This window comes from Brassica rapa, chromosome A03 (assembly GCF_000309985.2).
Source record: "Brassica rapa cultivar Chiifu-401-42 chromosome A03, CAAS_Brap_v3.01, whole genome shotgun sequence".
Lineage (NCBI taxonomy): Eukaryota > Viridiplantae > Streptophyta > Magnoliopsida > Brassicales > Brassicaceae > Brassica > Brassica rapa.
Window position 1 is genome coordinate 25,776,299 of NC_024797.2, and position 17,677 is coordinate 25,793,975.

At 29.4% G+C, this 17,677-nt stretch overlaps 1 protein-coding gene across 3 annotated transcripts; it reads right to left on the reverse strand.

The window, feature by feature from the left end:
- Window positions 1-6,957: 6,957 nt before the first annotated feature.
- Window positions 6,958-14,649, reverse strand: LOC103861312 (adenine phosphoribosyltransferase 3). 3 transcript variants are annotated; one of them, XM_018657027.2, is made up of 7 exons: window positions 14,399-14,649; window positions 13,894-14,004; window positions 11,951-12,043; window positions 11,706-11,855; window positions 11,536-11,642; window positions 7,643-10,321; window positions 6,958-7,550 (listed from the first exon to the last, which is right to left on the reverse strand). In XM_018657027.2, the coding sequence occupies exons 1-5, from the start codon at window positions 14,481-14,483 to the stop codon at window positions 11,542-11,544; spliced, it is 540 nt and encodes a 179-aa protein (XP_018512543.1). In that variant the 5' UTR covers window positions 14,484-14,649; the 3' UTR covers window positions 6,958-7,550; window positions 7,643-10,321; window positions 11,536-11,541. The 3 variants fall into 3 exon arrangements, with proteins under 3 accessions (XP_018512543.1, XP_009137262.1, XP_009137261.1); XM_009139014.3 differs by having other exon boundaries at window positions 7,014-7,550; window positions 7,643-10,240; window positions 11,563-11,621; XM_009139013.3 differs by having other exon boundaries at window positions 7,014-7,550; window positions 7,643-10,240; window positions 11,563-11,642.
- Between the last annotated feature and the right edge of the window lie 3,028 nt (window positions 14,650-17,677).

The window sequence follows — 17,677 nt, forward strand, 5'->3', positions numbered from 1 at the left end:
GAACATATACGTTTAATATCCGTTTATATCATATGAGACAATAAGTTTGTTGCGGTCAGTGGTTAGTTTATCCTTCCCAAACGTCCAAACCCAGGTTCAAAACCGAGTTATGCAATTTTTTTGTTTCTTATTAATGTAGGGGTAAAATTGTAATTTTTCTTCTCATTTTCTTCCTCGAGATCCCCTTTACTCAGACCTAATTTTGCAGCCGTTTTTCATTTTTCAACATAAATCACCATTTTAAAACTATTTAGTTCAATTAAACTCAGTGTCTCTTGTTCTTACAACTTCTACACAATAATTATATTGATTTCGATCACAAAATCACCATAATCTAAACTTTTTTTTCCAAGCCGAGTTTTCAAGCGATTATACCAAAATCATGGCGGTGAGGCTCCGCCGAGCGCTTTTCCGGTGAATACTCGGCCGCTCCGACCGCGTTTTCGAACATGGCAGAGAACCATTTTAATGGTTTTAGAACCAACAGCTTAGTATTGTTTCCAAAGTCGAATTATTTTGACCTTAGTTTTCCACATAGCTTCGAAGGGTTTCAACTCGACGACTAAATTGATGCACCCATTTTCTTGCTTTAAGTCGTTAGCTGAATATATATATTATATAATTTGAATATTTATTAAATAAAAATTCTATTAATATAATTTTATGATCATTTGCATCTTGTTATAACAAAACAAATTAAGTCATTGATCACAAAATTTTTAAAGTGAGATTTTAAAATTTATAATAATTTATAGTCGTTTTAAAAATTTAAAATATAACATATACGAAAAATCTAATTTTTTTATTATATGATTAATGTGATTGTTTAATTTGTTTTAATAATATAATATTAGATAAAAATGAAGAATGATACAAAAATTATTTTCAAATCTTTATTATTCATAATCATTAATGGTCATATATACGTTAATCATATTAGGTAATTTTGTAGCTTTTATTTAAGAAAACTACGAGAATATTCTTTGATACTATTTATCAATTTGAAAGTTAGTTTAATAAAAATTATAATATAAATTAAGACATACCAACTTATTTTCTAAAAATTCTGGATTTCATTCTTATAGTAACACGTAGCTACAAAACAATGTTGTAATGTTTCTCAATTAATATATAAGGGATAAGATTAAGCAGGGGCGAATCTAGGAAATTTATTGTAAGGGAGAGTCGAACTTGAGTTTTTCATGGGTGCACAGGATAACATTTTCCATCTACTCCAACAAGTTTTTAATGTTTTCCTTTTGAATTTTAAATATTATTATGGGTGCACAGGCCCCCACAGTTCATAAGCTGGTTTCGCCACTGAGATTAAGCATGAGCAAAATATTTGGATCTGGAAATTGAAACCGACTGATCCAAATAGGAGGGATGTTAAACCAAATAAAATCCATTGAGAAACAATTTTAATATTCAAAAAACTTGAACTGAACCAAAAATTGGTGTGTATTTAAGGGCCCAAAATTATAATTATAGATTTAAATATATTAGGTACTTTTGGTAATTACAATATTTTGAATACTTTTGGATAATTTTGATAAATTTGTTTGTAAAAATATCTAGACCCAAATTAAAACTAATTTTTGGTTCTTTTAAAAATATTCCAAATGCAACCCAAATCTAAACCGATCTGAATGTCCATATCTATATTAGGAACCCCAAATCAAAATGAATGAGCAAACCAATTAAAAATAAACAAAAAAACTAGTTTTGTTATATGTTATAGAAATCTACTAAATTGACAAATAAATGGTGATAGTCCGATAGTTTTGATCTCACCTTACATCCATCCTCTTCCTAAAAAGGACTGTGGATATGAGTGAAGATGTGTAAATCCCTAAAATTCAATTGGATATCAAATTTGTGACTTAGTAAATAGGTTATGGGTTATAAAGTTTGACTTTTATCGCGATTCGATTTTCATTAATTTTATCGCCAAACCTTTTCTCTATAGACCTGGATTACTTTTGAATTTTAAGTTACCGTTCCCGGCAAGTCTCTATAGCAAAGGCTAGTTGAAAATAGAGATTTGGTTTTATTGTTACATATGTGCCATTAAATTTCCTTTTTCTATGGAGCACACGTATGCTATTAGAATGTTTCACTTTCATACAGTAAAACACAAAACATTAGTAATATTCTTTCCATATTAAAATTATTAAATTGGTGGGGGTACCTTTTCTTATGAGAATGTGCGAAATGTCTATAACGTTTTTACCTTGTAATTTACTAAAAATAATTGTAACAAGCTTTTGATCAAAAAAAAAAAAAATTGTAACAAGCTAAAATAGTACGTTTAAAGGCATCAAGTCTTATGAAACGAAAAAAACATATATAATGATTTATTTTGAACCAAAAGTCATACTTATATTCGTAAATTACAAGGTAATTTTAAATATTAATATTGGTTCAAAATTAATCACTATACGTGTTCTTTTCGTTCAAAATTAAATTTGAACCAAAAGTCCTCCTATCTAGTGGTCCAGTGTGGTTAATTTATATTAGTAAATTCCATTATTAATATTTAATACCCACTTTCTTTTTGAGGCTTGAACTAATTTTCCTTGCCAAAACTTAACAGAGAGAAAATGTCTCAAGCACGAAAACACATTTTGTTAAGAATTCTGTAGAATGTTGAGGCTTGATTGCTTGAACTAATGTTCCTTGACCTGACATCTTTGGGAAGCTGCAAGTCGTGCTTCTCAATTAAAAATATAAGTTCTTGTGAAATTTTTTTAATATAATGATTTGATTAGAATTAAGTAAGAGTTCAATAATGTTTTATACTTAAAATGATTTGTGCATGGCACAAAAACCGTTAAATTTAGATAATCACAATTATAATTATCAGATGTAAATCAATACAATACTAAAAGTTGAATAAGATCAACATCTAGACTATCCACGTAGGCAAATGAAATCGACCTATCAGAGTATTGAATTAGGCCACGTCACCCAAATCAACCTAAACGACATATTTGCTTCATCTTCTGCAAAATCACCTAAGCTTCACCGCCGTTACTTGTCTTCTCTTCTAGACCAGTTCCCTCCTTTCGATCATTCTCTCTACCCTCCCCCTCCGCCTCAGCTTCCCACTGTAAGTTATGATCAAATCCTTTCTGATTACTCCGTCGTGATTCCCGATTTCGATTAGGTTTAGGTTTGGAGACTTCAAATTAGATCGGATTTCCCTAAGAGTTTGATGATTTTCAGATTCTTTCGATTTGAATAGTGTATTCTTCCTGCTGGTGTGGCGTTCCATTCATCTGGGTTTGTTTCCAGCGACCCTGCGAGTTTCCCACGGAGCTACCCCATTGTTTTGACGGGTATGTGATTATTGCATTCTTCAATGGAGAAGTCGTTATGCATGTTCAATTTAAGTTGTTTGATTTAAGTTTGTTTAATTTGTATACTCTTGATTTATCTGTTTGTGGTTATCTTCAATCCACAGAGGGTGATGGAACGAAAATATTTGTCAGATTGCGTTTCGGGACCGAGTCTGCGAGGATGTTACTGAAGCTTATCGTTTACCACCCAATACATACACAGACAAGTGTATCTGTATCGTCTCTCACGCCCCCAGTTTCCGAGCTCTTCGGGATTCTCTCGAGGAGATTTTTGTTCTTTACTTCTCCTCAGAAGGAAGCTGGTAAAAACATTCAGTGCTTAAAAATATGAAAGCAAACCTCCATTCTTCTGTTTTGAAATTGGTGTTAATCGCCTCTTCAATATTTTTAGTAAGCCATTGTGGGATATTATCGCTATGTTTCGGTCTCTATTTTTCCTCTGTATTTGGTAAGATGCCAAAGGAATCTTCAGTGACACTCTTGATCATATTTGTTTTGCTTATTGTTGCAAGTTGGATTGTAACTTATAGATTGCTAAGCTGGTGAATGAGGGTGTGGTAACTAAGGCTAAGACAATGACTATTGGTGAAATCTTCGATTACATCAAGAAAGGATCCGCCAAGGTAGAACTTGAGCTGTAGATATGCCACTCAAATCAACATGCTTAACTACGTATATCACCCGGTCGTTGACGAACGCAGGAGGTGTTTTTTTTTTGTCTATAACTGTTACCAAAGTTGTGTCTTTCTACCCACCTCTGACAGTCCCACAGGTGAAACCACATTTGCTGCAACTGCTGAATTGCCCCTGCTCTCTGCAAATGTTTTGTCTGCATCTTCCAAAGGATGTGGAGACCTTGCTGATGAGGGAATGGTGGCTCAAATAACAGTGGCGCAGCACAGGAAGCCAAATGTGCTACCCATGTCAAATAGGTCTTTCCAGTTCTTAAGTTTTGTTATGTTATTGCTCTGTAAGAGGTCCTTTCATATCTTAATTATTTCGACATTGCTCAAGTTAGACTTTGGTCTTTTTATTGCTTTGTCTGATTGTGTGGTTTTAATTGTTTACTCATTGTTAGCACGCACCCTTTGTCCTAACAAAGAAGAAGATGATGAATGTCATTCTGGATCCTATCGAGGACTCAACAGAGTCACAAGTGGAGAAAACTTATTCATTGCTTGGCATGTGCCGTGAAACTTTGGCTGTTTCTTTTCAATGGTGTACATACATTACATTTTCTTTACTTATTTTCACTGCAGCTTTTGATGGCCTTCAGAGTTCATTTGCTGGACAGAAATCAGTGAGTCTTTAACGTCTTGCTTCTTCTAAACTTTGTTTTTTTTTCTAAACTGCTGTTTTCATGATTATGTGTCTCACATTTTTTTTCAGTCGGTGGGTTTAATCAACCTGACATTTATCGGTGATGAATTATGGCCTCATTTGCAACAATATTAGAACATCATTAGAAAATGTGAAAATGGAGTTTGCTTTCAACATTTGTAACAGTTATATTTTGATTTATCAACAAGCTATTAAGATTATACATCTTAAAGCATTACTTAAGAATAATCATTAGATCTAACATTTTTTAAATCATATAAAAATGATAAGTTTTTAATTATAAAATTCTCATAAGAATAATTTCACTGGTAAAAGCATAAACAGTTACTTATTTATTTTATGATGCAAATAAAGAAAGCAAAAAAAAAATACATATTTTAAATTTTCAAAAGATTTTGAGTTTATGCTTGAGAAACAACCTTTTGGTGTATATCATATTTTCCAATTAACAATTATAGTATATATGCAAACTTTACCCAACTATAGGATCTATCGTCTTTTCAATGTAATCATTTGTTATGTTTTAATTTGAAAGCTTTTAGTCAAAAAAAATTATAGTATCTATATTTTGGTTTTAAGTAGAGAGGAAATGGGTATAATGTCCAAAAACATAGTTGTGTAAAAATAAAAAGGAAAAACATGGAGAAAGCTTCAAAATGTTTCTGAATATAAAAGAATAGTTGAATCATAACTAAGTTTAGTTAAATTTTTATTTATATTCCTTAGTACTTACTATCCCAAATTTACTTCTTATATTAACAATCAATCTTGAATTTCAATATTTAACTTCATCGTATAATTTACAATAATTTTGCGACCATATTCGTATTTGGTAATACAAATACACACTTCATTTTTTGAGTTTAAGATTTTCTATCTGATGATATTAGTAGTTTAATCCAAAAAAAAAGAAACGGTCGATCTGTACATTGTAATTGGAGAAAGAAAACAAACAAAAATCAACCGAAGACTTTTAAGGTATATGAAACAAAAATTGGAAATAACAATTCTCTACAATTAAAGAATAAGACAATAAAATTGTAAAATACAAAATAAAACAAAAAAATATACACAGAAAGAAAGATTTGGTAAAATAATCATAATATAATTTTCATAATTGATAGTGCCCAGTTCCACTAAAAAGTCTAAATTTACAACATACACAGTTTTATTTACAACTTTAAACCCATTATCTAATTAAAATGATTCTAAAAAAAAGTCCCAACATGAAGAGTTAAAAAATATACGATAAAATATAATATATAATGTTAAAAATACATTATCACTAAAAAATCATGTTAGTAGTAATAAAAATGAAATGACAACACATTTATTAAAACCATAGAACGGGACGCAACAAGGTGTTATTAAATATACAAACTACAAATTAAATATGCTCAACGCAAACACAAATAAAAATGAGACATCATATTTGGATATATTTAAATAAATAATTTTAAATATATTATATTCTTGATAATTTTAAAATTACTTAAAAAGAAACTAAATTATTAGAAAATTAATATACAAATAAAACTAAAGCAATATATTGTAGTATCAAAAAAATAAATGAATAAAAAATATATTATGTTAATAAAAGAGATTATAGATTTTAAAGACTTCTAATTCATGTAATATTACAAAATTCAAAATTTATTTATTATAATTAATATTTTACCATTCGATATATTAAAATAATATTCTAGATCGATATTCAATTGTCAGTTTTTAACTATTACACGTAAAAAATTATTATTAAGTACGTTTTTTTTTTGAATAGGGGGTTTTATATTTTAAGTATGTTATTGGAGTACTTTTTCTTTTCGTGAATTTATTCGTGATGAGACTCCGATTTTTTAAACTAAGATAATTTATGTTCTATACATTATTATTATTTTTTTACATAACTCTAAGATCTCGCCTCTCGGACTTGATTCTTCATATTTTATTAGTTAATTGTGTTACATATAATAGAAATACTTACTTTAAACTAAAAATATAAAAAAAAAATATCAAATTTAAAATTAGTTATATATAATTTAATATACAAAAATTCACATAGAAATAAAAATGATAGATGTAACAAATTTAAATATAGCGGAAAAAGGATCTAGTTCTTATAAGAGAACATAAAGAATCGTCGATATAATAATTTTATAATTTGTAACAAATCATAAATCAGTGTTAGAAAGGAATTACGGTTAATGGACTAAATACCCAAATATGATGGCTATAAGCTTCAACATGGGTTCCGTTGGGCTAATTGACCCATATTTATTCCTCACATATGTTTTTTTAACAAAATACAAATGGATCACAATGAACTTGTCCCAAATGTATGAGAAAGCAGTCTAACATTAATCTCAGCTATTAACGAGAGAGGTAGAGAAGGAAATAGACTAAGATACGACTTTACAGAGACAATCTACCAAAAGGAGGACCTCTGACATAAAGACTACACATTCTTACAAACAAAAAATTTAACCAAAAACCTTTCTGACATCTTGTTCTATGCCCCTCTTGCAAGCAGAATATTAGCTTTTGATCCTCCGTGTCGAGATTCTGTGTAAACAACTCCAATGTTGTCCGGATGAAAATTTTCTCTTAAGCTGACTTCAATGAAGAGACGAAAATTTTCAAAAATCTGACTTCAGGTTGAAAAATCAGCCTAGAGAGAGATCATCATGGACCAGTGAAATGTTAATGGTAACGTACCAACCATTCTTTGCCTTCTTTCTAACCGTTGTTTTTCTAAGTCTGCCTTCTCATATTCACCATTCTCCAGTCTCCAGATAGCGTTGGTCCGGTCCTAGCCTAGAGCTATGAGTCTGTGGGAGGAAGCATCTCCTAAACCCATGATCAGAGTTAACACAAGATTAGAAAATGTTATAGAGAAAGGATTACACACGAATCCATATATAATATAAAACCATGACTACCTGAAATCCAGGTGTCAGCTCGTTCAAGGTGAAGGAGAATGAGGTCAAGTTGGATCTAGTGACATTAGCCATTAGGTGGTGGATTGGTCCTTCTCCACAGCAACGAGGCATTTGATGCGGGATCACTGACTTTCATCTTGCTGATATCACTGTGACTTACATTAAGTGAATTATACAAAGATCATAAGAACCAAAAAAGGACACTGAGAAAATGAATTAGAACTCAAAGCAAAACAAAAAATGGAGGAGAGTAGGAAGTGAGATTAAGTGTTGAAGCATGTACACCTCTAGACTTTCCACGTCCTGGGCTTGAAAACTCGTGCTTTGTTAATTGGTAGACCTTGTCATGCATGGTTCCCTGATTCTCCAGCGTCGAGATTAGCTTCCTGCACAAAAGAAAATCGCATCACTTAGTAGCCAGCATGATTAAAATACTAGAAAAGGGGGAAAATAGATGTCACTCCAATTTCGAATCACACCATAAAAGATTCAAGATATGACACATGAACATGTATAAGTATTTCACTAAAATATATCAAACTCAGACTTTATCAACACCACACATCCATATGAAAGATGGACAAAAGAAAACGAACACTCAGACATCAACCTCGTATTATGTCCAAACTTTTACAAGCTCCTCTCTCTGTACCTACAGTTATACAAGGTGATATGACTATAACCAGCTTTGACGAGTTCTCAAGGAGCTAAGCTTCAAGGGGGCAACACGGACTTTGAATATGCAGCTGTCAAACTTTGAATAAAGTATTGGAAAGCAACACAAGAATCCTCTAGACTAAACGTATAGACGGCTAGGAGACTCTTCTAATCAACATAAAATTCAAATTAAGGTTAAACTTGTTCTTTCCTGATTACCAAAAAAAAAAAACTTGTTCTTTCCGTACAGTTTTGTGTTCATAAGTCTAATGCAAATAGTGATTTTATGGAAACAAGCTTTTTTCTTTCCTAAAGCTAATTAATGTATATATCATTTATCATTTTATCTCTCTTTTTAGTGGAAATAGTAGTTACTTTCGTCTGTATTTGAAAAACTTAAATCCAGTGGAGGTTTTCAAATTTCAACTATAAATTTTAAAATTACTTTGATTAAATCACAATAACTAAAATATTCTTTTTTTTTTGTAAATGCAAAAAAAAGTAGTTTCTTACATGAATACGTTATGTTATGTAGCCAGATATATATAGTTAAATTGGTTTACAACAAAACGAATAAAAAGCAACACTCAGCCTTTTGTTAATAAAATGAAGAAAAAGCAACACGGCGTAATTTTTATTTTGTTATTTTAGTGCAAGAGTTAGGTCTTTTTGTTTATGTGGGGATGGATATATATATGTGTTTTAGTTTGACTTCAGAAAATATGATCGCAAAACATAATCATGGCAAACAGAATTGGATGGAAGATTATATATGATCTATAATTACATTATCAAATGGATATCCTAATCATAGCTCTTGTCTTCTTGACCTAGGAAATCATTAATTTGTCTCTTATAATTGTGTTTTAAAATTAAATAATGCATGTATATAGAACTCAGCATATACAATATTTACTGTTATACGAACGTTTAGGTAACTAATAACATAGTAACAATTTTAGTGTTGTACGTCATAAATTCGCTAAATGCTCGTTGTCTAGTGTTTGGTTGAATGATAGTCATAAAAGTAAGAGTAGAGTTCGTTACCTCAATGGTATATCCTCATAAAAGTCACCACCGACTTGCACGTATGGCTCGGATACCCATGCCAAAGTTCAAAAAGTTGACAATATACTCAATAAAAGAGAATTCTCTTTTTTTTTTTTTTTTTGCTAAAATATTAAAAAAGAGAATTCTCCCTCCGTTAAGATAGAAGTTTGAGTTTTATAAAATAAATTGTTTCACAAAAATACATTAATTATATTTATTGAAAACTATTGGTTAAAAAGTATTAGAATTTGATAATTTTAAAAAACAATACATAATTAATGTATTTTTTTAATATGTGTAAAAATACCAAAACATTTAATTTTAAGAAACTGAAGAAGGAGGTATTATAAAATCTAAAGTCCTGTCATGATTTCATGTTGATGTTTACATGTTTGCTTGTTCAAATAGTGGTCTGTTAATAAATTTCTTTTGAAAATATCAAAGTAATTAGTTCCTCTGCCAGAAAAGAAGGTGTTCTGCATTCAGAAATGGAACTCGAGTGTATTATGTGTGTATATATTATATAACATATACAGGTTTTCATCGAATATAGGTGTTATTGTCTCATCACCCGAATTTAAACTTGTATAATACTATATATGTACCACTGAGAAAAACTAATATATATACTTTTGTGAACTTCCATATATGCATTAATGCATATATACATATACTTTTCAGCAGCAAAGAATTCAGATTATTTGTTCCAGCTAATCCACCAGATTTTAAATTAAAATACTGTATAATCCAATAATAAGTCTGCGTAATCCGAATTTTCGGTGCATAACCAAAAATTAATTAAGAAAATCATTAATCCAAATATCTCAGCTAAAATCATCATCTGTACTCCACAAGCATGCATAGTGGCTTCCCCTTGAGTCTCTGCCTTCCCTGCAAAATATTAATTTCCCACCTCGAAAGAATTAAATGTCACACCAGTATAAAAGATCTCAAATTTATTATTTCGAATATCTATATTATTAAAGTTGAAGTATACATTGAGATTGTTTGGCAATATGAATAGTAGTTAAAAAATAGTACTGTTTGGAAACATAAATAGTAATAAGTTAGAAAAAAAATAATGGGCTTATGTTACTAAAAATTTGGAAGTCCATTACATTATATTAAAAAGTAATGGGTCTATATTATTTGATAATATATATATATTCAAATCAAAATAATAATTTAAAATTGATTTATATCAAAAATTCATTCAAAAATAAACATATATTCAAAACTTGATTTTTACTAACATATTTTTCAATAACTATTACAAAAATGTTTTCATATATATAAGAAAAATACAATACAAAGCCCAATTTCAAACACCAACTTAAATTATGGTTTTATATTTCACATTAAATTTAAAAATATAATTTACGTAATTATTTATATGATTGTACATATAAAATATTATTAATTATAAGAAAACTTATTTGATGGTACGTATAAAATATGATTAATTATATGATAACACATATTTTGTAACCTATGATGACACATATAGACACATATAGGATATATATATATATATATATATATATATATATATATATATATATATATATATATATATATATATATATATATATATATATATATATATATTATATATATATAATAGTGATTAGGGGTGGACGTTCGGGTTCGTTTTCGGGTATTTTTGGGATTTCGTGTTCATTTCAGATCTTTGAATATTTGGTTCGGATTTGAATAATCAATTTAAATAGGTTTGGTTTAAATATTTGGTAGAGAATTAATAATTATTTAAGTATTTTTAGAGTTTTGAGTATATTTTAACTATTTAAGATATTTACGTTTGATTATTTGTATATATTTTCAAGCATTTAAGCAAACTTAAAAGTATCATATATATTTTGGATGTTTATATATATATAAAATCTAAAAATAATTAATATATATAAGTATATAAATATATTTTGGATATCCAAAATACTTCGGTTCGGATCGGATTAGATTTCAGTTCTTCAAATACCAAAATTTTTAATAATTCGGATATTTAATCAATTTCGGTTCGGATTTAGTACTACTTATTCGGATTGGGATCGGTTCAATTTTTTGAATTCGAATTTTTTGCCCAATCCTAAATAGTGACATAAAAATCAAATAGCATCATATTTTCTTAAAAAAATACACCCGCACGGGCGTGCGGGTCAAAACCTAGTTATGTATTAAATTTCACGACAGCAAACCTTTAATTCGGGTAACTCGATCACGCATGCACATTCCACAACTTCTGCCCCAACCCTCTCTGACACGGTCCAAGAAAATTCTATCAATCGGTTAGGTTTGAAATTACTAAATTGCTTTTTTTAATAAAGCATAGTGACTTTACCGAGCAAGTTAATGGCAGCACAGAGAGTACCACCGGTCGCAATTAGATCATCAACTACCAAAGCTCGGTCTCCAGCCTCAACGGCTCCTACGTGCATCTCTAGCCGGTCATTCCCGTACTCCAACTCGTATTCTTCAAATATCGTTTCACCTATTTACATTTTACGCCGTGTAACCATAAACTATTTGTTATAAATTTTAAAATTGCCTGAAACAAATTCTTATTAGTTATAGAAATTAAAGAACCTGGCAATTTCTTGGGTTTACGGAGAGGAACGAACTTTGCTCCGATGGCTAACGCTATTGGTGGACCGAACAGGAAACCACGAGCCTCTATTCCTAAAATGACAACAAAGTGGTTTTATGGATATGTCATTTAGCAAAAAAGGTCTACTTAAGTTGCATAAATATTTCAATTACGTCTTATCAATCTTTTATGCAAACACAATTATATGTGTTGTTATTATGATGTCATAGGAGTCTTATTAATAAAATTGGTATAGAAGAAAAAGCGAAAGAATGACAATCTGTCCCAACAACAAACCCAATAGACAGATTCCATAGCACTAACGCGAAAGATACGGTCGAATGTTACAAGTAGTGAAGCTATCTATATCCCAACAACAAACCCAATAAGATTTTTTATCTTATTATATACACTTGACATATTTAACAAGAAAAATGATTGAATATTATTCAACTATATTTTGTTAGTGTCATGTCTCATTAGACATGTGCTATGCACATATAAGCACATCCTTTAACACGGTTTTTATGAAAATATTGAAATAGAAATAATGGAAATGTTGAAACATTACATATTTATTGAGTTTTCATGGTTTTCCACCTGATAGATTTTGGTATATATATCAAATGATTATTGTAATCGTTTTCGTTTTAGATCTGTATAGACAAAATTTTATTGATTACAGAAGGCAACTGAAAAAAATATACAGATTTAAAAAGTAAAAGGAAATGATGTACTTCATCATACTTCACATCCACTAAACAGTAATAATATAATCTTTTGTACTTCACTACACAGAAGAAGAGAGACATAAAGAAAAAGAGAGAATGAAAGAATTGGCCAAAACAATGATGATGGAAAAAGAAAGAAAACCCAAATCAAGTTCTTTTGGGGCCAACTCTTTTAAAAAGGTTACATCCATCACTCAACTACCCATCTATCCAAACAATACCCACCACACACACAAACACTTGCACTTTTTCACACAGGCAAGATCAACAATTATAAGCTTTAAAGAAAGTAGAAGAGTTTATAACATTTCAACCAAAAAAAAAAGTAGAAGAGTATATGGGATAAACAAACTTTTCTATTTTATGATTTAGGAGGAAGAATGAACCAGGCAATCAATCTCATCCCATCACTCAGTCACCCATAAAGATTAGATTTCAGAGATAGAGAGTCTTGTCTCAACTAAAAGTCTGATCAAAGCAACGATATTAACGAGATATTTGATTATTTGCATTTGCACTTGAAAAAAAAAGGAATCTTTTTACAACTGTGCATGTATATGTACGTGAGTAAAAATGCAAACGTTAAATTAGTACGAACGGTATATTGTCTCTTTCCATATGTATCTGACTTTCGAATTTTTATAGTATATTATAATTTTTTTTTTATGATGTCAAAAAGGGTATGTAATATTCTTTGTATAAAACAATATAATTTGAATAAATGCAAACACAACCACATGCAAGAACAAGAACAACAGTTTTTAATCAAACGACTAGTTTAGCACTATAAGTAATTAGAACAACCACTTCAAATAACTAACTTCGAGCTACCTAATTTAGATGTATATCAAACAAGTACGTTCCATCAAATTACAATGGAAAGAAACCTGTAGACCGGAAACTATATGTTAAAGATTCCATTAATCACCATTTGACTCCAAAAATTTCACTAATTGCCACGAATAAAATAACTATTTACTGTTTAAAGAAACGCTAAAGTAGACTGGATTTTTCTGTAATGGATTTCTTATATACGACACTTAAATCATGACCTACCTACCTTTTCCCCGGAAAATCTTGAAAACAATAAAAAATTCGAGTTCACTCAATTAGGTCAAATCTTGTAAACAGTAAATCCATCGAAAAATTACACTACATCCAATGTTTACAACATTAATAAAAAATCATGAATTATAAATTAGAGATAATACCTGCAACCACTGAGATGTTCTTGTCTCTGTATCTCTCAACAAACAGATCAATTGTATCTTTGAAGGCTTTCGGATCCAACAACACTGTTGTTATGTCTTGAAACATTATTCCTGCAATTTTCTTCCTTTTTTTTATTACCCTTCATATTCGTTTTTACTCATATTCGTTTTTACTCATACATATGTAACAATTCTTGGGTTTTTTCTTGGTTTCTCAAGTTAATACTTCATGCGAAACAAAAACAGATTCAACAATAACACTGTTCTTGGACAGTCCAAAATATTATTCTAAGTCAAATATTATATTGTCGGCAAGCAAAGATTTTAGAGAATTCAGACGAAGAAACCTGCATTTTCTCGGTAAAAAACAACCAAGAAACAAGTTTCTTTTTTGACTAAAACCCAAGAAAACTAGTTTTCTACCAGACGAATCAGAGCATGTAACGAACAAACAAAAACAGAGCACTTCCATAAACAAAACAAAAAATACAGAAGAAGAAGTTACCTTTCTTGGGAAAATCTGGAACGACACGGATCTTAGTTTTGATTCCGTTGATACGAGGATCCTCTTCTTGCTTGTTTCCCGACATTGTCAACGAAGAACGGAAGATAAAGAAATCCGCTGTTTTTCTTTCGCTCTCTCTCTTGTTCAAAGATTTTGGGAGAGAGAAAGAGAAAAGTGAAGCACTCGTTAGACACTTATCAGTATTTATATCTATTAAACATTTTACTCAAATTCTGTGTGCTTATATAGAGTGTGCTTAAAATGTGTTTAAATCTCTGTGTACAACTGTAAAGCCAATGAGATAAGGAAAAAATCACTATAACTATTTTTAAAAAAAAGGAAAAAATCACTAAAACTATTTAAACTTGTCTTTTCGGATTTTCTTATAAAACATGTATATTTCAAATAAGCTGGTCTAAATATGTTTTATTACACTAAAAGCAATTACATATGTTTCATAATTAAAAATTAAGAATTTTATATGATCTCTATAAACCGGGTTATGACTGAAACTGTAGTACTTAAGATTTTTCTTTGGTATGTGTTTAGACAATATGTAGTCTATAATTTTTATAATTTACACATGCCTGTCAGTTTACTTATATTGAAATTTATAACCTAAAAGAGATTTTAAAATGGTTTGTGCTGTGTTAAAATGATAAATTCTGTGTTAAATGGGACAGATGTTTTAAGTTTTTCTTATTCTAGTGTTAATAGAATAATGATTTAAAATTATACTTTAAATTTTAATGTTAGTAGGACAATTGAGTTTTTAACTTTTGTCATGTTAAGATGTTTTGGTAGATTTTCTTAGTTAATTTTTAATGAAATTACATAATATGTTTAAAAAGCTCATAACAACTTTCACAGTAAAACAAAAATAATATAAAAATTTACTATATTTTTAAATCCTTCCAGTTCTTTTTAAATATTAGATTGAATATATTCTCCGCAAATAATTTGACAAAATAATAGAAATATTTAACTGAATAGTATTGAATTTTAAAATGACTTATTCTTAGGTCCACCCCTTAGGGTGAACCTCTAGGTTCACCAACCAATAAGATTATCTTATTTTATATTTGATATCTTTTAAAAAAAGAAACAAAATTTTTTCAAATTATATTATGTTTTTAAAATTAAAAGGTAAAAAAAATAATAATAATTACAAAAAAAAATATTTTACGTCGTCAGCATAACATTAAACCCTAAACCCTAAATTCTAATCCCTAAACCCTTAATCCTAAATCCTAAACCCTTGGATAAACCCTAAACTCTAGGATAAATCCTAAACTCTAGGATTAATCCTTAACTCTAAATCAAAATCACTATACACTAAAACATTCAAGCGTTTAGGGTTTAAGGTTTTAGTCGTTTTTTATTTAGAGTTTAGGATTTATCCAAGGGTTTAGGGTTTACCCAAGGGTTTAGGGTTTACCCAAGGGTTTAGAGCTTACCCAGGGGTTTAAGGTTTAGGATTTAGGGTTTAGGGATTAGGATTTAGGGTTTAGTGTTTTGTTGACAACATTAAAAATATTTTTTTTTAATTCTTTTTTCTGTAAATATTATCTTTTTTAACTTTTTTATTTTTAAAACATAATATAGTTTGAGAATATTTTGTTTCCTTTTTTAAAAGATATCAAATTTGAAATAATGAAATCTTATTGGTTGGTGAACCTAGAGGTTCACCCTAGGAGGTGAACCCAAGAATGACTCTTTTAAAATATGATAAATATTATTCCTATATATGAATTCTAGTAATTAACACAGGATAGTTTAAAAATACAATAGCAATTAGTGATTTAGAATTTAAAAATGGCCATCTCCAATGGGACTGCAAAACACTATTTTAGTGTGATTTTTGCACCAAATTCTCTCCAATGGAACTGCAAAAATCACATTATTTTAGTGTAACACTAAAATTTGACACCAAATTTGGTGTGACACTATTCACCACATTAAAACACTATTCATCTCACTAAAATACTATTCACTTATTTTATTACTAAAACATTCAATTAAATAAATGATAAATAAAAAACTTAATACATATAATATTATAACATAGTTTTAGTGTGAAATTTAGTGTTATGGTTTGAGAAGACCTTGGTTTTAGTGTTGAAATTACATTAAAATAGTATGTTTTTGACACTAAAATAGAGTTAATGGTTGGAGATGCCCTGAAAGTGCATCTTAAGTATTCTTTTTTTTGGTGCAACGAATAAAAAATTCTTAAACTTTTGTTTTAAACAGTGTTATTTATGACTAGTACAAGACATATCTATGTCTCATTAATAGAAATGATCGAAGCGTTTTGAACGTGTCGTCCAAACATTCGTCTGCCTTGATTGTCTTTATTTGGTTTAGCCCCAACAATACTCATGCTCATTAAAGTAAATACAAAAAGCTTAGAAGGCAAAGTCGCCCTCCGTCGTTAAATTATCTCATAGGTATAGAGAGACAAATGGTCTGTTTCGTTATCTTATCTTCTTGATTAGAAATTTCGAATAATCAAACTCCTTTATCTTTATTTGTTATTTTTCAGTTTTCCATACAAATCATTAGAATAAACTGGTGGTTAGAGTTTCTCCAATTATATTTATTCAAATGGAAATAAATATACCTTTCTTTGCAAGTTGAGATTATAGAAGTAAATTTCAATACAATATACAATACCTAGAAAATTGAAACATATATTTGATTTTTTTTTACGTGAACGATTAATTTTCTGCATGCCATGACTAGTCATATGCAATGAAATCGTCAATGCTCTTTCATCTTTCTGTATAATACTGATTTCTAAAAACATATAGAGATAAGAAAATTTCTATCGATTTTGTTTTATATTAAAACGTAGCTAAGAAATTTAAAGAATATTCAAAATAGTTATGAAAAATATATCGACTAAAATAAATAATATCATTATGTACTAATTACTATTTTGATTTGGATATGTATGTTTCTTTTAAATACGTGCTCGAACGTTCAACTAAAAATGACATGTTTTAAGATTTTAGGTTCAAAATTTTCAGACTAGCTTATTATGATTTAACTTTAAAAAGACGGATTTGTGTAACATACATTATATTCTCAAGAATCCGTAACATATATGTTATATGACAGAAAGATACGCTTTTCCCAAAAGTAAAATGCACCATGAATTTGTTATTCACTATTGAAATGTGAATTCATTGTTTTCAAAAATCATACAATATGGCCAGACAGGAAATCTTAACAAATATCATCAACTAGTTCGAGCAAGATCCTGGAGATTTTGTT